The sequence below is a fragment of the Ambystoma mexicanum genome, chromosome 1q (genome assembly GCF_040938575.1).
Source record: "Ambystoma mexicanum isolate Mex_15411 chromosome 1q, UKY_AmexF1_1, whole genome shotgun sequence".
Lineage (NCBI taxonomy): Eukaryota > Metazoa > Chordata > Amphibia > Caudata > Ambystomatidae > Ambystoma > Ambystoma mexicanum.
In genome coordinates, this window is record NC_090922.1 from 220,451,279 (window position 1) to 220,475,087 (window position 23,809).

Genomic DNA, 23,809 nt, shown 5'->3' on the forward strand with positions numbered 1-23,809 from the left:
TCTTTACAACATATAGATAAAAAAAAACATTTAGTTACAAAATACAAAAATACACTTTTTCTTTTTTACCATAAGAATAAATTCACCTAAATAAAACATTGTCATTATTTACACAATATAAAAGTTAGCAACTCAAGCTCTTCCAGGTTTGTGGTGTAATTACAATACACAACTCTGCATAATTATACATTTCATATCCAATTTGTTAGGAGCATTGCCTTCATTCACTCCTATCATTGGTTTTAAGAATTCAATGCCTTGTAGAAGAACTCAAATCAGTTCGGTTGGATACTGTAACTAAATCAAGTTTATTGTCAATAATTAACAGAAACTGAACCAGTGCAAGTACCAATGATATCCTGAAGCCCCACATACATTGGACCCAAGGAGTTTCTAGGGCATTGCCATTAACGCTGGATACATACTTTCCCAGATAATTCTGTCTGTCTTTTTAAAAAAATGCACAGTACAATACCAGATGTTTTAAGGTTTCACGCGCCCCGGCCATGCAAAATCTATAATTCACCCCAAGCTGTTCGCTGCTGGTAGTTTTCCAGAATTTCATACGGTCTTAAATTGCTAACAAATTAAATTTGAATCGCATGTACATTGATCTCACCAGATCACTGGGCACCTGCCTAATATATAGGAGGTAAGGTTTCTGCTTGTGGCGAAAATTAGAATATGCTCTGTAAGTTTTATATTGCCCAATTAGGTCTGCCGTATTTGCCCAATCATAAATGTATAACTTTGTTTTTACAATTTGCGGCCAGGTAACCAGATCAATTGTACTCTGCGCAATCAAATCCAAAGTCTGTTATATCTCTTTATGTGCCTTATGCATAGATATTGGTTTGCCATTCGTTACCATTACTGCCAAATCCTCATATAGTGAATTTTGCATTGGCTGTAGAATTTTTGCAAAATTTGCTAGTCTACGCCATAACAATTTGGAAGCTACGGATGACTAAGCAATATCTGTCCGCCTACCAATTCATTCAGCATTATCGGCTCTTGCCCCTCAATGCTTCCCTCTTTTCCTATGTCATTTTCTTTCAACCTTGCCTGGGTCTCGCTACGCTCCTTGCATTCGCCTAGTTGTGGAGGTGGCACTGGCATACTCTACCGCTCTTCCCTCTCTGCTATCTCTTCTCCTCTTACTCTTCTGTCTTATTCCTCATTTGAATTTATATATAAAATCTTCTTTAAGCCTTTTCCTATTTCATTTATCGTTGTGTATTGCTGCCCTGGTTCTGCTGGTTCTTTTGGTGAAGACATTGATCACCTTTTGTCTCACATCTTACCTACTCCTACCCTCGTTGTACTATTAGGTGACTTTAATCTGCACCTATCCTCAACACATTCTACTTTTCCTTTTCTCTCAGTTCCTGACTGTCACTTTCTTCTGCATCTTGTGACCCCTCCATCTCACATGTCTGGCTCCTCTCTTGATCTGATTTTCATCTCAACTTTCACTGCTTCTCCTGTGTTAGCCCTCCCTGTTTATCTTTCAGATCACTATCTGCTTTCAGTATCTCTACTTCCCCCATCCCCTCCAAGTTCCCCGGTTCTCTCCCCCGTCAACATTCTTTCGATGTGATCTACGTAATGTCAACCCCACACTTTTTAACACTGCTTGCACCTCTTTTCTCTGTTCTCCCCTTTCCTTCTCTGCTCTTAATGCTAATGAGGCTGGTCTGTTATTTCATCATCTCTCTCTATCTCTGTAGACCAACTTTATCCTCTGTCCTCCTTTGACCCCACCCAAAAACCATCCCAACCTTGGTTATCCCCTCATCTCCATTCAATACGCCATTTTCTTCGCCGTCTTGAAAGGCATTGGCTTAAGTCTAAATCAACGCCTGATCATTCTTCTTACTTTCTTATCATTCTCTTTATGATAAATGTCTATTTTCCACAAAGCGTCTTTATTTTTCTGATCTCTTGCACACTCAATCTACTCACCCTAGGCGTCTCTTCCAAACCCTTGCACAACATTTTTCTCCTCCTACGCTAGATCATTCTGTTAATTCCACTCTATCTTCTACTGACTTTGCTAATTTCTTCTCTTCTAAAGTTCTCTCTCTTCGTCGTGACATCGAGGCTTCTCTTCCATCCAGTGCGTCACCTCCCCCATGTCCACTTCTCATGCTTTCATTGCTCATTTTCTCCAGTTTCCAAAATTATGTTCTTCTTTTTCTAGATAAAGCTTCTCCTACTGATCTGATCCCTTCTGCATTAATCCCTAAGGTCTATCCTTTTCCTGCACCCTACCATGTTTCCTTTTTTAACATCTGTCTTTCTATCTCTATTTTTCCTACATCTTTTAAACATGCATCTATTATCCCCATCCTAAAGAAACCCACCACCGATCCTTTGACTGTTTCCAACTTTCGTCCTATTTCTCGCTTACCATACCTCTCTAAACTGTTAAAACGCCTTGTCTAATCCCAGATTTCTTTATTTGTTACTAACTCTTCTCTTCTTCCTCGATTTCAATATGGTTATCGTTCCTTTAATTCTACAGAAACTGCTCTTGTTTCCATGATAAATTCTCTTCTCTCAGCTCGCTATTCTAAGCACTCATCCTTTCTTATTCATCTAGATCAATCAGCTGCCTTTCCACTGTTGATCACTCTTTACTTCTGATGTCACTTTCTTCTTTTGGTCTTACAGGTTCTGTTTTGTCTTGGTTTCACTCCTATTTGTCTAATCAAAGTTTTCGGTCTCCTGGGCAGGCAAGTCTTCTATGTCTCTCTCGCTTGCCCATGGAGAACCTCAAGGGTCCGTTTTAGGCCCCTTTCTCTTCTCTTTGTACACATAGTATCTCAACTATTATTTCCTCTTTTGGCTTATCTCATCCCTTTTACGCCGATGACACCGAACTGTTTCTATCCTTTTCTTCTTTTTCTCCTGAAATTCATCGCACTCTTTCAGCTTGCTTAGTTGCTATTTTATTAAATCTTGGATGTCTTTCCACTTTCTTACTCTTAATGCTGGGAAGACTGAAGCACTGTTTTCTTCATGCCCATTTTCCACCTTCTTTCATATCTTTTACTCCTTCTAAGCTCCCAATCTCATCTATGGTTCATAATCTTGGTCTCTACTTTGACTCAAATCTCTCCTTTTCTCATCACATTTCTCTAGCCTCTCGCTCTTGTCGTTTTTATCTCCACAAAATCCGTAAGGCTCGCCCGGTTCTCACATTTCAAGCATCTAAACTCTTAATAGCCTCTTTAATCTTGTCTCAACTTTTCTACCCTTGTACTGTTCTAGTTGGGCTCTCTAATTCTCATCTTGCTCCCCTTAGATCAGTATTTAATTCTTCTATTAGTCTACTGTGTCTTCTCACTTATTGTGATTCTATTCCTTCCTCTCTTGCAGCACTCGGCTGGCTGCCCTTTATATTTCAAATTAAATTAAATGTTCTATGTCTTGTTTTCAAGTCTCTCCATAGTCTTGCCCCTATCTACCTTGCTGCATTAATATCTTTTTACAGTCCCTCTTGCTCTCTTCGGTCTTCTTCTCAGTTCTGACTTTTGGCTCCTAGTCCTCCCTGTGCTCAGTCTCGTTTTTGACCTTTTGAACTTCTTGCCCCCCTTCATTGGAATGCTCTTCCACTTTCTCTTCATTCTATCTCTGTCTACTCTCTCTTCCAAGGTTCTCTAAAATCTCACCTACTTTAACATTCCTGAGTGATAATTTCCTGGACCGAATTGCTTATTCGTTTTTTTATTGTACTGTTTCTCATTTTTAGGTTCAGCACTTTGGCTTAAAACGCTTAATAAAAGACAAATAAAATCCAAAATACAAATCCATTGCCGCCGTGCCAGATCCCCTTCCTCGTCCTGAAGCATTTTCCATAACTCTAATATGGCCATTTGTTTGCTTAACCTTTTCCCTTTGTAATATTTGTGTATGTGTATGTGTAAATGTTGCTGGTCACATTGGGAAAAGCTCCCCTCTTTAGGCCAGGGCTTTGCCTATTTGCCCTCTGTGCCGTAAGTCCTTTCCGCACTATATTTAAAGATTTTGTCCTTATCTCACTGGAGGGACTTGCACATACGCGGTAGGGGTGTGTCCATCATGTTTTTACCTGAATACATCATATATCAATATTTACTTGACCTCAAAGCAGGATTTTGACACATCCACCTTTTAAGATACACTGAATTTGTTCACCTCGATATCATGTAACAAATACCATTTATAACCATTAAATCACCACATCAACCTCAGCCTCTCCAGCTCTTGACCAATGCCACGGTTGTGCTCTGTGCACCGCCCTTCTGCAGTTCTCCATCCCAAAGGCTTAACTAACAACTCTGCTCATGCGCTTTCCATGTTCCGCCCCAAAAACGTGACCACTATTTCAAAACTCAATTTATAGTCTTCCTCTACCTAAAAGCTCTGCATCTCTTGTGCAGCTTAAGTTCTACACAACAACCTCACTGGTAACGTCACCTCTACAATGAAGAAGACATCGCTGATACCTGCCCTTTCAATATGTCTGCCTATTACCCCCCCCCCCCAGAACTCAGTTACAGACCTGGCAGAACATAAATAACATATACAGAGCCGCCTTCCTATGTACCAAACAGGGAAAACCAATAATTCACGTGGTCCCATGCCTACAGCGTCGACTTATACATAAAACGTCTCCTTGAGACTTAACCAGAAGTGCAACTTCCCTGATACAAGCCAGCTTCATCTGCTAAGCCCTATACACAGGGATACCATCATCCGTGACCCAAGCTAAAATGCTTAACCCACAGGAAGTCTGATAGTTACATACCTTTTGTCATCCATACCCTTAAGTCAATCGTCTAAGCTGACTGCCCAAACTGATTGCCCCCCAAAATCGAATGTTCCCTAGCCAAGAACAAAAGTTAATCAACAACACTCCTTACCAAACCAAAACTCTGACACGAACATCAAGCACAACCTTTCCACACCCTCCCCTTTTTGCCATATAGCTGAGTCTATACTTACACTCTGTGGTCCGCTGATGTCGTTCAGGCACCAACGGTCCCTCAACCTGCCACACTGTCTTCCCAGTCTGCTGGGCATCCCACAGAAAGCAAGCAGGAATTACCCTCAGGCGGTACCTGATGATCTCTTCATGGTGTACACTTGCTGTGTCACTCTCAGGTTCCGCGGGTCAACTCACAGGCCTCCAGTCATGCAGCAGGACGAGACAGCCTCTTGTCGATCGAACGTAGTGACCATCATCTGCTGCCAGCTGTTAAGGACATGCAGATGGGACCACATAGCATTTGTCCAGATACTTAGCAGAGAAACACGGGCCCATCAAAGACTCCCCACTGCAAGAGCAGAAGACTCAGCCATGGGGCAAAGTATACTGGGCCTCATTACACGGAAGGCGGTAATCCAGGGTGCTATTAGCACCCTGGACCATGCCGGTAAATTACCGGCACCACCTTGGCGGAAAGGGGATTTACCGCCCCATTCCAAGGTTGGAGGGGCGGTAAATCCCCCTTCCGCCATTGCCCTTCCCCATTCCCATTTCTGCCCCATAGGACTCTATGGGAATGGGGAAGGCGCTAATTACGGCACCGCAATTTTGCGGTGCCGTAATTAGCTCCGAGGTCCCTTAGCGGGTTGGTTTTTAACGCCTGCAAGAAGCAGGCGTTAATTCCTCCAACCCGCAAAGGGACCTCGTAGTACGGCGGTAAGGGTTAACGGTCACCGTTGCCATTAACGGTGACCGTTAACCCTTACCGCCGTCCGTGTAATGAGGCCCACTGTCTTTATCATCCAAAACAGACAGGTATCACACAGGAAAAGACAATTCTATGAAATTCTCAGCTTCTAAGCCTGTGTCACATGGTTTTATACAATTATGATGTCACAAAATCGGGTCTACCCCAAAAACCTACAGGGTGTCCCCATTTGACAGTTTGTGCTAACTACAAAAACTATACATTAGTATATTCATTGGTTCCCAATATAAGGTGGCTCCATCTGAGAATACCCTTAAATATTACAAACTACACTATTGCAGGTTCCCAGGAAGACCATTGGCCTGTGCAACATTGTATACAATCTCACAAAATGAAGCTTCTGGATTGGCTAAAGCCGGTCCTCCCAGGCCTGGGACCCTGTCTGGTCGCAGAGCTGAGTGTACCTTTTCAAGGTGATCGGAAAGAACATGGAGGGATGTGTGTTCCATATTGTTACCACTGTCTATTCACCAAATCCTGAGAGAGTGCCTGCAGGTTGCAGTTTTGGTGGGCAACACTTGTATCATGCCACTCTGTCTCACTGGGAATAGCTTCTCTTCCCACCACAAGTAAATGAGCATTGTCCTGTTCTGCTGGGTCACGTGGGGGAGGACAGCAAAACAAAGCTCTTCTGTCTGCAATTATGAGGATTATATTCTGAATTCTTGCAGGTGGCTTGCTGCCTCGGGAACCAGGAATTTTCCACCCGTCCCTGTCCTTGGCTGTGAACACCAGATCTGCACCTCATGCTGCAGGGATCATGTCTCCCCTTCCATGTATCTGAGGCCTGTCTTTCCAACCAGATCCACTTCAGTCACCCTATAGGTTCCCTATGTGTCTTCATGGCTTCTTGTAGTTAGTGGCAATAAAGCATATGCAAGCTTGGTCTATGTATATTCGGCATCTTGCTGTTTCGCTTTGGCGAATGAAAGGAAAGATTCTTAGCATTATTTAAATGCATCTGTCCTCTATCTACAGGAGTTATAAGCATGTTTTTCATGTCTACAAGCAATAAACTAGTGCATGTTTGTGTAGCTTCATGAATGGATGCATATTTGCTTCATGGCTCACGCAGCTATGTTGTGATGTCCCTAATGGCGTCATCGATACCTGGCTTTATTGTCAGTCGACCTGGCCCATTGATGAGACCTCTGTCTCCTCGAAACTATCAACTGGATACAGTTTAAATGGCTATCTGAGAGAATATCTCTCGTCATATCTGTGATACATTGGTTAATTCTTCATTCTGCAAGTCGACCATTGCATAGGGTCATAAAGGCCATTCCTGGGACTCTCTCCACTAACCCAGGTGGAAGAGATATTTGCATGCCTTGGACCTCATGATAGTACTTGGAAGGAGAGTGAACCAGGTCTATCCAGAAGGAGGGTCACACAAAAGAAGCGAGTCTGGAACATGCACCCATAAAAAAGGAAGAAAGATCCTCAGTACCTCTTCATATGCATGGTACCTGGAGAGTGATAAGCCAGGTGGGCTGTGCATAATGAAAGGTAAAGGAAACCAGGGGAAGAAGCGATTCCCCCTGACAACACAAACTGCCAAGAACCCTGAGAAAGGCTAGGGGAGGGGGTATTCCCCCAAAAAGCATTGTGTAATCTGAAAAGCCGGAGAAAACCAGGCGAAGGGAGACATTCGCCAGCAAGTATTATATTATTTCAGAAACCTGAGGCAGACAGTGGAAGGGAGACATTATCCATACAGAGACTTGCGTTAGGGGGAGGAAGCCATCCCCCTAAAACCCTTTGGCCAAAGAACTGAAGAATATTATATGCCAAAGAAATCACAGTGAAGACAACTGTGATAAAAAAGGAACATTTCTTGTGAACTGTGTTTTGGAGAAACCTGGTGAACCTCGAACTTTATTTTGTTTACAAAAGGCACTATAGCCTGAGGGTAGAGAGGCATCCCTTCAGTCCGCAGTCACAATGTGGAGCCACTGAAAACCCCTTACTTCTTTAGTTTAGTTCAAAGAGTAAGGGAAGGAAATAGGATTTTGACACAGGATGGTGGACTCTTTACTTCGGACAGCCTGACAGATTCCATAGTATTTTTAGTTGAGGCAGGGAAACCGCTCTCAGTATTACGGATAGTTAGGGTTTTTCCTCCTTTATTTTCATCTAATAAAAGTCTTTGCCAACCATCATGCCACCATTATGTCGGCCTCGTACCTCTGCACCCTTACACTTGCCAGCAACTTGTCATAAGTTGGCCAGACCGATCTTCAAAAGACTTGTACAAGGAGGCTGGGCTCTGGCAGTGGTGGGCTCCAAATATTGGAAACATCTGTCAGCAGAAAGAACTACTACTGGAACCTTGCTAACTGACATTTTAAAATAACTAAAAACATGGATGTAGGAATGAAAACTTTCAAAGGATAATTAACCTGTACTTTCACAGGCCTCGCTGCAGCCGTAGAAGATCATTAGCCCACAGCAACGGATTACTCCGCGGACCACACTCATGATACAAACCCTATCCTATATGAGCCCATCTTACACACTTCTGGACGAAGCACTTACCCTATGTACTTCATGCACTTCTTTCTCCTTGCTGCTGCCGCGCTCTGCATTATCGCTAACCAGGAATTTCCCTCTCAAGTACTGTAAAAGGTCAATGTGAATGACAAACTCTTTCCTCCACCGTCACTGGGAGGTAAAAGCATGTGTGAAGATGAACCCAAATCGAACCCTTCGCTTTTCTCCATGCCTGTTGCTGTATTACCCTCACCCTCCTACTTTACCTACAAGAGGTTTCTACTTGTTGGTGCATTGAAAACTACACAGCAAAATACATTCGGCCTCATTGCGAGTTAAATGGAGTGGCAAAAAAGTGGTGGTAACGGAATCACCACCACATTAGCCTACCCCCACCTAATCCCAAGATTTGCCTTGCAGTGAAGGATTTACCTCCAGCATTGTTCTGGAGGTAAATCCTCCACCTTACCTCCCTAATTCATTGGAAATACTGCTGTGGTATATCTGCTGAAATCCCCATGGAGTTCTATGGGCTGCAAAAAATGGCGATTTACACCGCCTACCACCAATGGGTGGAAGGGGCAAATGGCTCCTGTGGCTTCAAGGAGTATGAAGAGAATTGAGTTCTCTTATCTCCTGAAATGTGTGCAAGCTTTCCCTCTTCTGCTTTGCAGATGGAGGAAAGTGTACATCTCTGACCTAAGAAAGGGAAACTAGTCCTCCGTTTGTGCACTGAATCACTATCACATTACAAGAATGGCGGTGCTGGAAAAAATGGGCAGTAACAGAATTACGAGTATGGCCCAGGAGTGGGATATTTACCTCCAGCATAATGCGTAGGTAAATCCTCCCACTTTCTGGCGAAAATCGGAAAAATCAGCAGAATTACTCTAGCAGGAATTCCGCCAAAAATGTCCCATAGAGTCCAATGGATTCTCAAAAAAGTGGGGATTAACTCTGCCACCTCCACTTGTAATCTGGCGGTAATTCTGCCGAACCAAGTGCCGGTAACAGTAATTCCATTGCGCAGTATTCAGGCGGATTTACTGGCAGAATGCTGCCCAACTCGTAATGAGCCCCCAAGTGTTTTTGTCTTAAATGCTCGATTGTAAACTTTTGAGTGATTCATATTCTCATACCCATGAACAGTGACCACGATTCTCCTTGCGGTTTGAAAGTGGTCTTATCAGCCTCTGAAATGTTTGGTATTCAGCGAGTTTCTTTGCCAGTGAGACTACAAAATCCTGAATCTCTCCACTGGTAGACTATATATCTTGATATAGATCAGGTTGTTGTCCGGGCTCCTCCTCTATTCGTGCTGAGAGTTATTTTTCATATTCACATAAATCTGGACATTTTCCATTCTTTTCTTTCTTAGTGAACCGATGTTGAGAAGCTGGGAGGATCATCGGCAACCAGAACATTTGGATGGCTCACAGTTTTTACTTGGAGCCAACTTATTTATTCTCAGATATCGAAGTTCTACAACAGACACAGGACATACAAGATTTTATTGCTTGCTAAACGGTCTCTTATATTCTAGAGTACCTCAAAGTCTGTGGGACTTCTTTAAATAGACATAAGACATTGACATGCTGCCAAGGTCATAGCATTTCAATGCAATCTGTCTCTTGAATTGATATGCAAAGCAGCCACATGGGCAAAATCAGAGCCCTTTTGTAAGCACAATAAGTGTAATGTTTGCTCAAGTGTCACCGCTCAGTTTGGTGGGTCTTTACGTAAAAATGCATTTTGCTATCAACTGACTCCTGCGTTGGATTTTTCTAGTTTTGGAATCCTTACCAATAGCTTGCGGAAGGACGACTAAGGCAAAGGAGTAAAAGTAGGTTACTCCTTGTCCCACAATATTTGTTCCTCAAGCATATAAGTGCCATCCCCGCTCTCCAGCTGATCAAACCCTATACAGTGAATCAGTGAACAGGAAAGTCGATCGGCATATTGAGGCACGAGGACCAGGCATGGGTGGGTCTACAAGTCCACCCTTATTTCCAAAATTATTGGTTTTTAGGCACTGCAAACGTGTTCTGTTTTTCTCCCAGTCGAGAAGGACGCAGGTTTAGGAGGATAAAAGATTAAGGGCCTCATCACTATTAGCGCCAGATCATGGGTTTGGAGGAAAGGTTATTGCCCATTCCCCATTGGGCCCATTCGGGAATTCCTCATTCCCCATTGGGCCCAATGGGGAAAATTTGCGCTATTACAGCCGGCGGATTTCCCGCCGGTGGTAATCAGGCCAAAAATCGGCAATTTTGCAGCAGATTTCCCCCCCAGCTCAGAGCTGGGGGGAAATCCGCCAAAGGCATGAATGATCTGGCGGACCCTTAAATGTGGCGGTAATAGCGCTACCGCCGCATTTAAGGGTTACCGCCAAACTTGTGATAAGGCTTTAACTATGGTAAATCATTTGTATTTTAGCTTTTTGAGAATTCTTTGCTTTTTCTCTAAATAAGTTGCTGTTTTTCTTTTCTTTTATCATGTTCCAAGACATTGGGTCACACGTCCCAGTGCTAAGAAGATAGAACCTATCCATCATAGTAGAAGAGTCTAGAGGTCAAAGAAACCCAATACACAACCATTGTGTCAGTAAAGGCCTTCTATGTTGGTAACCAATCTACCAACAGTTAGAGCAGTGCTAACCTGTTGATGTTTAAAATGTTAGCTCACCGGCTGACTGAGTTAAAACATGTATAGGGTGTAGCCCCTCTTTAAAGTCATAGCAACATTTTACATACAGTACAATAAACGTCTCAGCAGGACCTGTGCTAGAACGTTTGTAAACTTAAGTAAAGTGACATATTCCTGCCCTTCTTCCCCCCCCCCTCCGCTTGCTCACTGATTCCCGACTACCGGGCACATTTCCTGCGCTGTCAGTGCATCCCTCGCTGGCTACTATTTGCAAGCTGTAGAACCAGCCCTGCTACTCAGTCAAATATATAAACTCGCCAAAGTGCCAATGCTTGAGGGAATAGAGCCCTTTCAAGGTACAAAACATGGCAAATGGTTTCTTGGTGGTTTGTTCTGTACCTTAGCTTTGGAACGGAAGACGGACTTGCAAAACAACTGACGGGGAAGATGGGAGCAGAGTGCACGTGGTGGTTCAACACCCTTAATTTGGGCATCCACGGCTTCAATCCAAGGAGACCGCAACCAGAGGGGGACACTTCGCGCCCACGCTGGATCTCCATTGGTGCGAATAAGGCTCAGGATTTCCAAGATCCAGTGGGTACCTGCAGGAAAATAGAAAAGGCAAATCATCATCCTGGCTGGGGATCGCACCATGGACATTAGAGACTCTCTACAGCACTGCACTGCCTGATTTAAAGCACTAGCTTTTCGGATCATTTGTGTTGGTTTGACACAAAAATTGCACTGTCCACCGTGATCTTAATTTCACCTGCCAAAGGAATCCCTGCTTTATTTCTCTGAGCAGTCTGTAGGTCATGTGGAATTCCAAAGCTGCTACCCAGTAAGGTGCTAAATGCCCTTCTGTTTCGTGCTCCTTTCTGCTAGAGGCCTATTGGGGTTTGTAGTCTATCCTGGTGCCAAGTTTTTATCCAGAAACATCCAAGTTGATTAGAACAGAGACTGTGCAGGGAACAGCTTTCGCCACCCTCACTACAGACCAGAAGCAATAGCCCATCACTTCATCACAACATCAAACGTTTTATTGAGCAATAGACCCAACAGGAGACATCCCTCGCTCCAAGCAAAACGCACAATGCAACCTAGAGATCAAGCATCTACCATCAGTTTCATACATTCCGCTCAACCTCTAGGCCCTCAGCACATTCCCACCTTGAACTCCCTCTATCAAACAACCATCGTCTCTCGTCTACCTCTACCCCGAAATAGCTGATCCCTTAGTCTTATAGGCAGGGGTGCTCACACCATTTTCTCCTGTGCCCATGTAATTTCCACCACAAAAACAAAGGTGCACTACCTTGAACTGCATCATCTGCAACCTGAAGCAAACCACAGCGGTGACGTGGATTGTGCAACCCTCATCAAATATAAAGCAAAACATTGCTTTGACCACTTTCAAATATCACTGGACTGGAAAAGTCCCCTTTATGTAAAAGCTCATTATGTCATTTTGATGTTACCAAATCTGATCTCTCCTGGAGAAACATTCTGTGAAACCTATACCCAATTTAAAGTACATATTTGGTATAGCAGTCCTCTTAATTTCAACCTCATGTGGTTGGACATGTTATGCCCCCATCCCGGATGCATACCTGCCTGGTCTCCGGGGCTTACCCCGGAGACTCCGGGTTTTTACGCTCTTCTCCGGGTCTCTGGGGAAGAGCGCGGAGTCTCTGGGATTTTCCGCAATCTAAGGAAATCTGCCCATGCCTTGATGCGATTGACTACAAACACACCGTTTGTGGCCAATCACATCGAGCTGTGGGCGGAAACAAAGGATCCCCGACCAATCTGAAGGCCGTTGCCCAGTTAGCAGCATCTCCTGCACTGATTCGAAGAGAGTGACACCCGCGCACATGCAAAAAAATAAAGACTGCTCTTTTTCTTTTGTTTGAGTGTTCACATGTCTCTCAGCCCTTTTTTGTTTGCTTTTAGAGTGGTCGAGTTGGGTGGGCGGGGTCTTGGGGAAGGGGGCAGGTTATCTGTGACGTCATTCCCCGGGTTTTGTCATGCCATAAATCAATGGGGCTGTTTTTCTGCCAGTTTGCGACACTGTCAAATAGATGGCCGAGTATGAATATCGCAAGCACTCAAAACACCCCACAGCAAAGGATTCACATTTTGTGCTTTTACTCTGCAGCCATTAAAGGCAGCGTCTTCCCTTTGTGTCTTATTCCAGACATTTCCCTCTTGGGCTTCCAAACATGTATACAAAGATACATTTCTAATTGCTGCAAATAGTTTGGAAATGGGTATAATTTAGAAAAAGACATGAGATAAGGAAACATACATGCCAAGTGAATATCATCTCCCGTTACTTGTCAGGAATCACCCCTGCACTCTTCCATATAAAGTTTAAAGGAACTGATTCCTGACAGAATGTCTTGGTCATGTTACCACAAAACATTCTAGAATATACTGCAGTCTGTGTAGGCCAATAGAAGCTACAGCTACCGTCCCATGGAGGTAAAGGAAAGATATATCAGTTTTCATAGTTGTATACACCTTGATGATGGTGTCCCATTCTTACACTGGAAAACTGTGCTTTAGGTTCAGGAGATGAGCCAGAGAAAGGTAGTACACAGGGTACCCAGAGGGTGTTGTGCACCAGCTGTACTGGTGAAGGAGGGAGATACTTAGGAAGAGCGTGTTGGAGGTAGTGCAGACCCAAGCCCCAGAAAGCCTTGTGGACAATGCATAGGGTTTTGAATTTGATCCTTGCCACCACTGGGAGCCAATGAAGAGATTTCAGAGCTGAAGAGAGACGATCCCTGGGCTTGAAGCCAAGGACAAGTCTTGCGGTCCTGTTCTGGATAAGTTGCAGAGAACAGAAGCAGGACGATTTAGAAAGAAGCTGTTGCAGTAGTCCAGCCTAGAAAGGCCTAGAAGGAAATATCTACCTAGTCAGATCTGCTGGTAAATGTTAGCGATTTATTTTCCACTGAAAATTAAGTTATTACCTGCAAACCATGACGGCAGACTTTATCACATTTGTTGAAAGATCAAGGTTCCTTATAAATGTGGTATGAGCATTAATGTGGCACTGGAGGGATATAGGGGTTCTCTCTCTTAGTACTGCATTATCTCCATGAGCCACACCCGGCATACGCAGCCCACCAAAATGGGGAAGATCCAGCTTACTACCAAACAGATTCATGCAGACGCTGCATGTATGAGGGCTCTGGAGGTGTGCATATCTCTAGAAATGGACCATCGCCCCTTCCTCTGACAATGAAAACCATAAAGTAAACCTCTCGTCATGCTATCTTTAACTTCTTGGAAAGAGATATCCCTCTAAACCTAATGTTTTTAATCCACCTTGTCTAAGTAAGTGTTCAAGTCATCATCTTTACCAACGTTTGTCATCCACATACTACCAACAATTTGAAATACCTTCTTAAGTGCTCTGTATTCTAATTGGCTACTTGTGTAAGCCTCTGGGATTCTAGTGCAACAATAGTGTTTTCCTTTAAAGGTAAAGGCAGTTTATGTGTAACTCTCTGGATGTAAGGGTACGTGAAGCAACCGTTCCCGAAATCTAGAACAGTCATTTCCTTTCACCCCTGAATGTTACACAGAAGAGAACTGTGTAGATTCTGAGATACTGCAGTAGGTTTCTATGCATTAAGTCTATAACCAAATGGTAGGTTTTGTCTGTCCTGGCTACTGAAAATATGGATGTTACATGGACTTCCCTATTGTATTAAAACTCTTTGGTCCAGCAATTGGCCTGCTGTTGCTTTTTGTGTGTGATAGCCTATACTTTAATGGGTTACTGTTTCTGCTGACATTTAGTACCATGAACAACATGGCTTTTGAATAGTTGAACTGTTCCTATCCTAGAACACCCCAAGATTCTGCATATCTTTATCAAGTGTTCCTTCTTTTGAACGCTGGTTCATTACTTCTGCTCCCCTAGGAAATTCTTGAACATAAAATCGGGGCAGTCTTGAGGTGCTGAAAAAAGACACTTTTTTTATATGGAATTTGGGCCAAATACATTTCAATTTCTTTTGCTGGTTCCCTGCCTGTTTGAATTGCCACCAAGTCATCTTCATAGTTTTCTACTACCTGTCCTATGGGAGTAGTTATTTCTACTTGGTTACGTTCTGCTACATTGATCAAGTGTTTTTGTTTTTCTCCATATGTAGAAATGTCTGAACCACAACCAAAAGGACCTCAATCCAGCCCCTTGGTATCCAGTGGTTGTACAGCTGCACCATTGGTAGTTTGTAGAAATGGAGCCCTTTTCTCGCCCTCCATTTTTTCCTTCCTGACAGATTTCTGCCCCTACTTGAATGATGAACTCTGTGTGTTTACTCCTAAAATGCAGTGGTCACGTGGCCCACAGCATATTATTGAAATAAAATGTCAGCGCTAGGTTGTGTAGAATTACCTCACTGATGCTTATGAAAATGTAAACATTTTCATTTATGTTAAATGGAAATGCAATGCAAACTTTATTTCTTGTGAAATGGAAATCGAAAATGCAAATGTATTTAGTGTGAAAATGTACTATTGTAGTTGTAGTGTAATTGCACCCTGACAGTACTCTAACTGTAATACATTACCTGTTTTTCCTGTGTAAACATTGCAACATGTGGAAAACACAGCTTGCTAATCAAGCATCGATTTTAAAACATGGCTCAACTATCTGAATGGCAACTTCAAATTACTACCTTTAGCGTGTCCCGGTTTCAGAACCTCTGAAAGGGGGATAGACTGATGGTTTTATACCGTATTTGAAAATGTATAAAATGACCTTTGGTTCGGTTTTATGTTGTGATTGATGAAAAATGTTTTATTATGAAAATGCTGCGAATTGTACAAGATGGAAAAGGTTTTCATTTGTTTTTTCTATAAAAAAAAATAGCTACACGTTTGCATGATCAAACTAAAGAGCTAATAATTTTTTTAAAAGTAGTTATTCGTTAATGATCAGACAAATGTCTATACAATTTCCAGACAACCCACGGCGTGTTTGAGTCCACAAAATGACTTAATTCAGACATACAGAATGAGCCGTGTTCACCAGAATGTTCATACAGCACATCAGGAAATGCCAGTGTGCAGCTCTGATTTGCACCTGATCCCTTACGCCTGATTCACAAAGTCCGAAGCTGGAGCAAACCCGAAGATGCCTGGAGCCTCTCTGAGATACGCTTGAGGTCCTGCTTGCATCTCAAAGAGGGGAGGCGGCGGGGCGAGGGGGTGGAAATCCTCCCGATTATTCTCCTGGTCTCGGATAGATTTACACCCTGATTCATGGAATTATTTGCACGTAAAATGCACATTTGCGCGCCATTCTTCTCGAAAATCCCCATACTTCAAACAGGGATTTTCGGGCAGAAAGGCGCGCAAATGTGCGTTTTACACGCAAATAGTTCCATGAATCAGGATGTGTGTCTCACCTATTCCACAGGCGGCCATTTCTGACTTATTAAATGGCCCTAGCTAGTCTCCAAGTAGGCCACAGAAGAAAGGGCAGAAGAGCCCTAACTGCAAGCAGAGCGGACAATATGGGACATGAAGAATACAAAGAAATGTCCAAATTACCAAACATTTACGAGGGATTAAGAAGAGCCCTTGAATGTGAATAAACATTAGCACAAGTAGGGTGGGTTTCAGATTAACAAAATTGCATCACACCAGACAGAACCACCATTATAGCCATTGGATTACACATTTTTCTATGCTCACTGTTGTATATAGGTTGTGTTATTGAAGTGTTTATATGCAGAAACTAGATGTATTATGTCAGTGTATTGGCTGGCGCTAGGCTGGTATCATTCTAGGTTGGAACCTCATCTATGTCATTAGCTGTGCATCAGAATGTTGTTCTTTAACTGTGAGCAGTTGGACCCTGGACACTGCCTGTGCTGGGGGTCTCTCACGTTTGCTTATTACTAAGATAATAAAGCCGACATAATACATCGATGGTGTGATCTGCAACTTTCATTACAATGGCGACGAGGATGGGATGACATTCCCTCGCGAAAATCAACTGGATTTCTAACGTAACGACACCTATCGCAACAGAGACCCCCAGCCTGCAGGATCATAAGTTTGGCCGTAGCACCAGAGGAACCAAGGGAAGGGAGAACGCCTGTTTAAGAGGCTGCAGTTCAGGGGCTGTCGAGTATTTGGCTCTGGTGTGTCCTACGAACAAGCCGTGGCTTTTCGTCTCTAAAGAGTGGAATGCATCAGCTCACCAGCACAGGCGGGCGACGGCGCTGACCGTTCCGACTGCAGCAGTGCAGAAGGAAGTCCCGAAGGAACCAGGAAGCAACCCTGCACTACGCGGACCAAACCGCGACACAGAAGATCTTCCGAATCGCTATTCCGCAAAGGTACGTGCGCAGCGAAATCCGCCGGCGGTGGCAGAGGCGAGTTTTTGGTGCGAAGGTGCGTGCCCAGCGAAACTAGCCGGCAACGGCAGAGGCGAGTTATTTGTCGACCCCAAAAGGTACGTTTCGTTCACCACACGGAAGCGGCGTAACGCAACGTGGATGCAAGTCCCTCAGAGAGAAGGTTGCTGATTGGCCCAGTATCGAAGCTCACTACGTCTCAGAGTCACGGGGTTTTCAACGCAGGGAACAAGGAAGTGCGATCTCCCAGTGCAACTCTTGAGTTTAACGTGGTTGCTACACTTTGGGAAAAGCAGAGTTTGTTTTTAAAATTTGCCCTGGGCCCTTGCGGGAAGGCAAATCAGGCTTGGATCACAGGTGAGAATCGACACATTATCTGTGTGCCTACAGTTCTCTGCCATTAACGGAAATTATGGCATTGTCTGGAGTTCCGGGTCCACAGGTATTCATGCCCTCACCAGGTCCCCCAAGAATTAAATGGGTGCCTTGGAAAAAGGGTTTTCTTCACTATGTTAAGGCTACATGCGGAAATGGCATGTCTGTTGAGCGCAAAGTAGCAATGTTGTTGCATTTTCTGGGCTATGAAGGGCAGAGGATATATGACACTTTGCCTGAAGTTTCGGAATTGGATGTGGAAGAAGGTGTAAATGACTTTGATCTTGCTCTGATTAAACTTGATAAACATTTTGAAACTAAGACTAGTACAGTATTGGAAAGATATCATTTTGGTATGAGATGCCAACATGAGGGAGAATCTGTTGAAGATTACGTAACTGCTTTAAGACATTTGTCTCTACATTGTAAATTTGGGAGTGGCTTAGATGAACACATAAGGGATCAGTTTATGTTACATTGTGCAAATGATAAGATTCGTGAAGAAATCTGGTTAAAAGATGATCCCAATTTAGATGAAGTTATTAGCATTGCGAAGAAAATTGAACACACCCTACAATGTGTGGCAAAGTTGGCTGCCAAAGAAAATAAGTCAACAGTAGGAACTGAAGTGTTAAGAGTGAATGATAAAAGGGGAACTTGCCCAAAAGAAAAGAAGAAACAGAAAATCAGACCAAATAGGCGTTATGATGGTAACCAAATGAAGGGTGGGGGAGCTGAACAGACCAATAAATATGTCCAGAAGGATAGCTCACAGTCCAATGTAAAGAGGGAAGATAGGTTATGTTTCCGTTGTGGGAGTGCACGCCACCTATCAACATCTCCTATATGTCCAGGGAGGCGTGCCAAATGCAATATATGTAAAAGATGGGGTCATTTCGAAAATTGTTGTAAAAATTATCGAATAGGAACAGATGGTAAAGGAACACTCATTGTCGAAGAATATGATGGTCCTTCCTCAGAGGAAGCGGATATTTCTGAAAATGAGATTGTCACGGTCCATATGGTAAAATGTTTAGAAACTGACGAAAGTGAGCATCCTTCAGCATGGATAGAAGTTAATGGTCATTATGTGAAGATGCTTGCTGACTCTTGTTCTAAAATCACGTTGATGTCCAAGATGGTTTTTGAGAATGTGGTTGGAGGTGCTATTGAACAGCTGTGCCCGTCTGATAAAACCCCAGGGGGATATAATGGTGATAAAATAGAGATATTAGGATGTTGTGAAGCTGAATTAAAATTCAAAGGGAGAGTAGCGCAAGGAAGGATATATGTCACAAAGAGAGGAGAAACATTGTTAGGTTGGAGGGAACAAAGAGCGTTAAAAATCAAGTTAGATCCCAATGGTGAGGAACAAGTTTTCAATGTGGGCTACCCTTCTGAGTCCAATGATAAAATTGCCAAATGCGAAATGATAATGAAATATCCCGAAGTATTTCAGGAAAAGGTAGGATGTCTTAGGGGTATGGTTCATAAGATTGTCATAAGGGAAGGAAGTAAACCCATTGCATCAAAACTTAGGCCGTTACCGTTGTCGATGCGGGAAGCAGTACGGAATGAATTAGTAAAGCTTGAGAGGGAAGGAATTATTGAGCCAGCCAAGGCTGTAGAGTGGATATCCCCGGTGGTGGTCGTAAAGAAGGGAAGTGGAGATTTGAGGGTGTGCATTGATTTGAGGGAACTTAATAGATGTGTTGTGGCAGACCGCCACCCATTACCCAATATGGGTGAGCTTTTAAGTAGGATTGGGGATGCGAAGTGCTTTGCAAAACTTGACATGGCGAGTGCTTATCATCAAATTGGTTTGGATAATGAATCTCGCAAGTTAACTGCTTTTATTACATATGAGGGCATATATCAATTCAAACGCATGCCATTTGGATTGGTATCGGCTTCCTCAGTATTCCAGAAGGTGATGGATAAGTTACTAAAGGAAGTAAATGGGGTATGGTGTTTTCAAGATGATGTCCTAATCTGTGGTAAAGATGAAGAAGAACTGAGATTTAGACTCGATATGGTTCTAAGAATATTCAAGTCGAGGGGAATAACTTTGAGGAGCAAGAAATGTGTTTTCATGACTCAGGTGGTCGAGTATTTAGGTCATGAAATATCTGAACAGGGTCTCAGGCCGAAAAAGAGTTTAGTAGAGTCGATTATGAGGACTCTGCCACCAAAGAACAAAAGTGAATTAAGGTCATTTTTAGGTACCCTTGAATTCTATCATCGTTTCGTAGAGAATTACGCGGATTGCATAAGAAATTTGAGGTCATTGCTAAGGAAAGGCGTAGAATTTGTATGGCACAAGGAATGTGAGAAGGAATTTGAGGAGGTAAAGAAGAAAATAGATATGGCAAAACCCCTATCGATGTTTGACACCAGGAAGAAAACAATTTTATCTGTAGATGCCAGTGACACTGGCATAGGAGTAGTTATGTTACAACCAGGTTTCGACGAAAAAGAGATGGTGGTGATGCATGCATCCCGCATGCTGAAGGGTGCAGAATTAAATTACTCAGTGTTGGAAAAAGAAGCCCTGGCATGTCACTGGGGAATTGAGAAAATGAAGAATTTTGTATGGGGACAAGAATTTGTTCTAAGAACAGATCATAGACCTCTCAAATCAATTTTTGAAAATAAGGGACTGGATAAGGTATCAAGGAGAGTGGCTGGATGGGTGACAAGACTACAGTGCCATAAGTTCATAATTGAGGTGGTTGCGGGTAAGGAAAATGTCAAGGCCGATCATGCCTCAAGAGTGAAAGTTGAAAATGCTGTGACTGACAATGATAAAAACCTTTATGGTGAAAATGAGATGGTGTTTGCTACATTGGAGGGCATAATACAGAAACATGAATGGATTCAAGCGTTGAGATCCAGTGAGATATGGAGACGGATTATGGCTTTTGTAGAAAGTGAATGGCCAGAGAAAACATTATTATCGAGTGAAGAAAGGTCAATGTGGGAGGTGAGAAATGAATTATCATTGAAGGGAGAGTTATTATATAGGTGGGACAAATTGGTTGTTCCGGGATGTTTGAGAAGTAAACTAATAAGTCGGGCACACCAAGGTCACATAGGGATGTGTAAAACCAAAGAAGTAATTAAAGGTGATTACTGGTGGCCAGGGATGGATCATGAAATTGAGAAAGTTGTAGGTGCTTGCGCTGATTGCATCAAGTCGGGGAAAAGTTTACGTGCTAAGTCGCAACCAATGGAGAAAACTAGGACCCCAGTGGGTGTGTGGCAGGATTTAGCTATGGATATTTTAGGTCCATTAGATATGGGTGCAGGTAAAGGAAGGTTCACCATAGTACTTGTTGATACATTTTCTAGATGGACTGAATTTAGGATTGTGAGGGAAGTTACCTGTATGCGGATAATAGAATTTCTGGAAGATGTTTTTGAAAGAGAGGGTTTACCCAGTAGTGTACTTACAGATAATGGCCCACAATTTGTGGGAAAAATGTTTTTAGAGTACCTTAGTAAATGTGGTATCGAACACAAAAAGACACCCTTGTATTACCCACAAGCGAATGGAATGGTTGAGAGGGTCAACAGATCTATTATGGATGCTATTCGGGGAGCGAATGTAAGTGGACTTGACAGGAAGGTAGCTGTGAGAGATAGACTGTATGCGTTAAGGATGGCTCCGAGGATTGAGACAGGAGTCAGCGCATTTGAATTGATGAGAGGACGGAAAGCTAATACCTGTGTATCTCCCGCCTGGTTGGGTAAGGCGAGAGAAACTAATACAGTGGTGAATGAGGTGAGGAAAAAGATGGATGCCGACAAGGAAAGGTGGGTGAAGAGGGTTAATAAGAAATATCCAAAGAAGAAGACTGTGGTTGTTGTTGGAGATTCTGTGCGGGTAAGGAGGGCTGTGGTCTCTAAGAAAGGGGAACCTTTATATTCAGAACCTGTTAGAGTGACAAAGATTTACAAGAATGCGGTATGTGTGGAAGGTGGACAAGTCTGGAGCTTATCCAGAATTGCGAAGGTAAAAAGATGAGTATGTAATCTTAAAGAGAACATTTTTTTTGTAACATAAATGTTGTAATTTCCCCAATAAGTTTGATCTGGTAATGTTAAGATTGAAAGCATTAATGTGAAATAAAAGAAGTTTTTTTTTTTAGGGGAGGGAGGTGTGTTGTATATAGGTTGTGTTATTGAAGTGTTTATATGCAGAAACTAGATGTATTATGTCAGTGTATTGGCTGGCGCTAGGCTGGTATCATTCTAGGTTGGAACCTCATCTATGTCATTAGCTGTGCATCAGAATGTTGTTCTTTAACTGTGAGCAGTTGGACCCTGGACACTGCCTGTGCTGGGGGTCTCTCACGTTTGCTTATTACTAAGATAATAAAGCCGACATAATACATCGATGGTGTGATCTGCATCTTTCATTACACTCACCTATTTGGGCGCAGTGAAACTGATTGAGCTGCAACATCAGCGCCCCCTGGCTGCATGCAAAGGCATCCCACCACTCCATGGTGTATAATGGTAGTTCTTTGGTCTGCTCAAACTTTTATAAAAGTAACACATATTTGTAGACCACTTGAAGTAGGGCTACAAAGCCTGCGAAAAACTCACAGCAGGGTTGGAAGGAAGAGTTTCCCTATGTGTGCACCATGATACTCCAACCACACACCCTTCTACTGAAAGCATTTACTTGTGCCGCTGGCCCACAAGACAGTCCTTGGGCCTCATTACGAGTTAGCTGGTCCGTAATCTGTTGATTCCGTGATGACGGTGACACCATTTCCGCAACCGCAAGCTTCCGGAATCAATGGCAGATTACGCTTGTCGATCGCGCGCACCAGAACAATGCGGAAACAGTGTCAATGCCGGCACGGAAACACCCACGGACACGGACATAACGCCAATAATATCAGTGGAATTACCGCGACCGCACCCGCCAACACGGACATGGAAATACCGGAAGCGGAAACATCATGATCGCAAAAACTGGAAAGAGAGAGGCGGCCACTACTTAAACCACAATCCACTGCCATCCTCACAGACCACAGGCCACATCACCTCCTTCAGTTGGAAAAACCAACCACCACAATGGTATCCGGTATCCCTGCTACAAGACAACGCAAGGAGAGGTTCAGTGATGCGGAGCTCACAGTGCTTGTGGAGCACATTGTAGGGAATGCAGACATGCTTTTCAGCGCAGACCAGTGGTGCAGCCTCCAGCAACGCCGTAAGGAGGTCTGGGCAGAAGCTGCACGCAGGTGCACAGCCGTTGAGGTGACCATACGCACCGTAAAGGACTGCCACAAAAGGTGGGATGACCTACGGCTGTGAGTGCGGAATCTTATTGCTGCACACGTCCAGCGCAGCACTGGCACCGGTGGAGGGCCTGCATCCTCGTTGAAACTCCAGTCATGGGAGGAGCAGTGCAGCAGTATCCTGCACCTCAATACAATTGTGTATAGGCACGTTATAAATGCCATATAATATCATATCATATCATAAATGGCGTCGGCGAGGCAGAGGTTGGAGTATGCCCACCTGCTGATGCTGGTAAGTGCACAGAGTAACAACGTATGGTTGTGACCCCCCCCACCAATCAGGGCAGGAGTGACCCAATGCATCTACCAATGAACCACCCCCTCCAACCAGGGCAGGAGTGACCTAATGCATCTACCAATGAACCCCCCCCATACCAGGGCAGGAGTGACCCAATGCATCTACCAATGAACCCCCGCCAGCCAGGGCAGGACTGACCCAATGCATCTACCAATGACCCAGACGACAAGCAACACACACTCAAGACATGCCCCCTGGACATGCACACAGTGCGTGACTGAGTACAGGCTGAGACACACACACCTGAGTGCTTCACCTGTCAAATGTGTGTACATGCAAGTGGGTAGACAACGTTCAGTGTGATGCATGTGATGGACCCATCAAATTCCACCACACAACTAACAGCATGCCCTCTATTCCCCCACAGGCACCTCCAGTGACAGTGACACGGCACAACAGACAATGCCACACCAACCTGCACGTGACCGATGCAGCCGTCCTGCCCAGGATGCCGATGCCAGCACCTCCGAGACACAGGCACCAGCACCAGCAAGATCTGGCATGGATGCCCAAACCCACGTAGCCAACCCTGTACAGCCAGCTGCCACA

At 43.7% G+C, this 23,809-nt stretch overlaps 1 protein-coding gene across 1 annotated transcript in view; it reads right to left on the reverse strand.

Annotated features, from left to right (window-relative positions):
* The window catches only part of LOC138526811 (sulfotransferase 2B1-like), a 387,634-nt gene that overhangs the window by 233,031 nt on the left and 130,794 nt on the right, over positions 1-23,809 (reverse strand). The window contains exon 3 of the mRNA XM_069637513.1: positions 11,283-11,485. Within this exon, the coding sequence (XP_069493614.1) occupies positions 11,283-11,485 (203 nt within the window). The remainder of the gene's footprint in view (positions 1-11,282; positions 11,486-23,809) is intronic.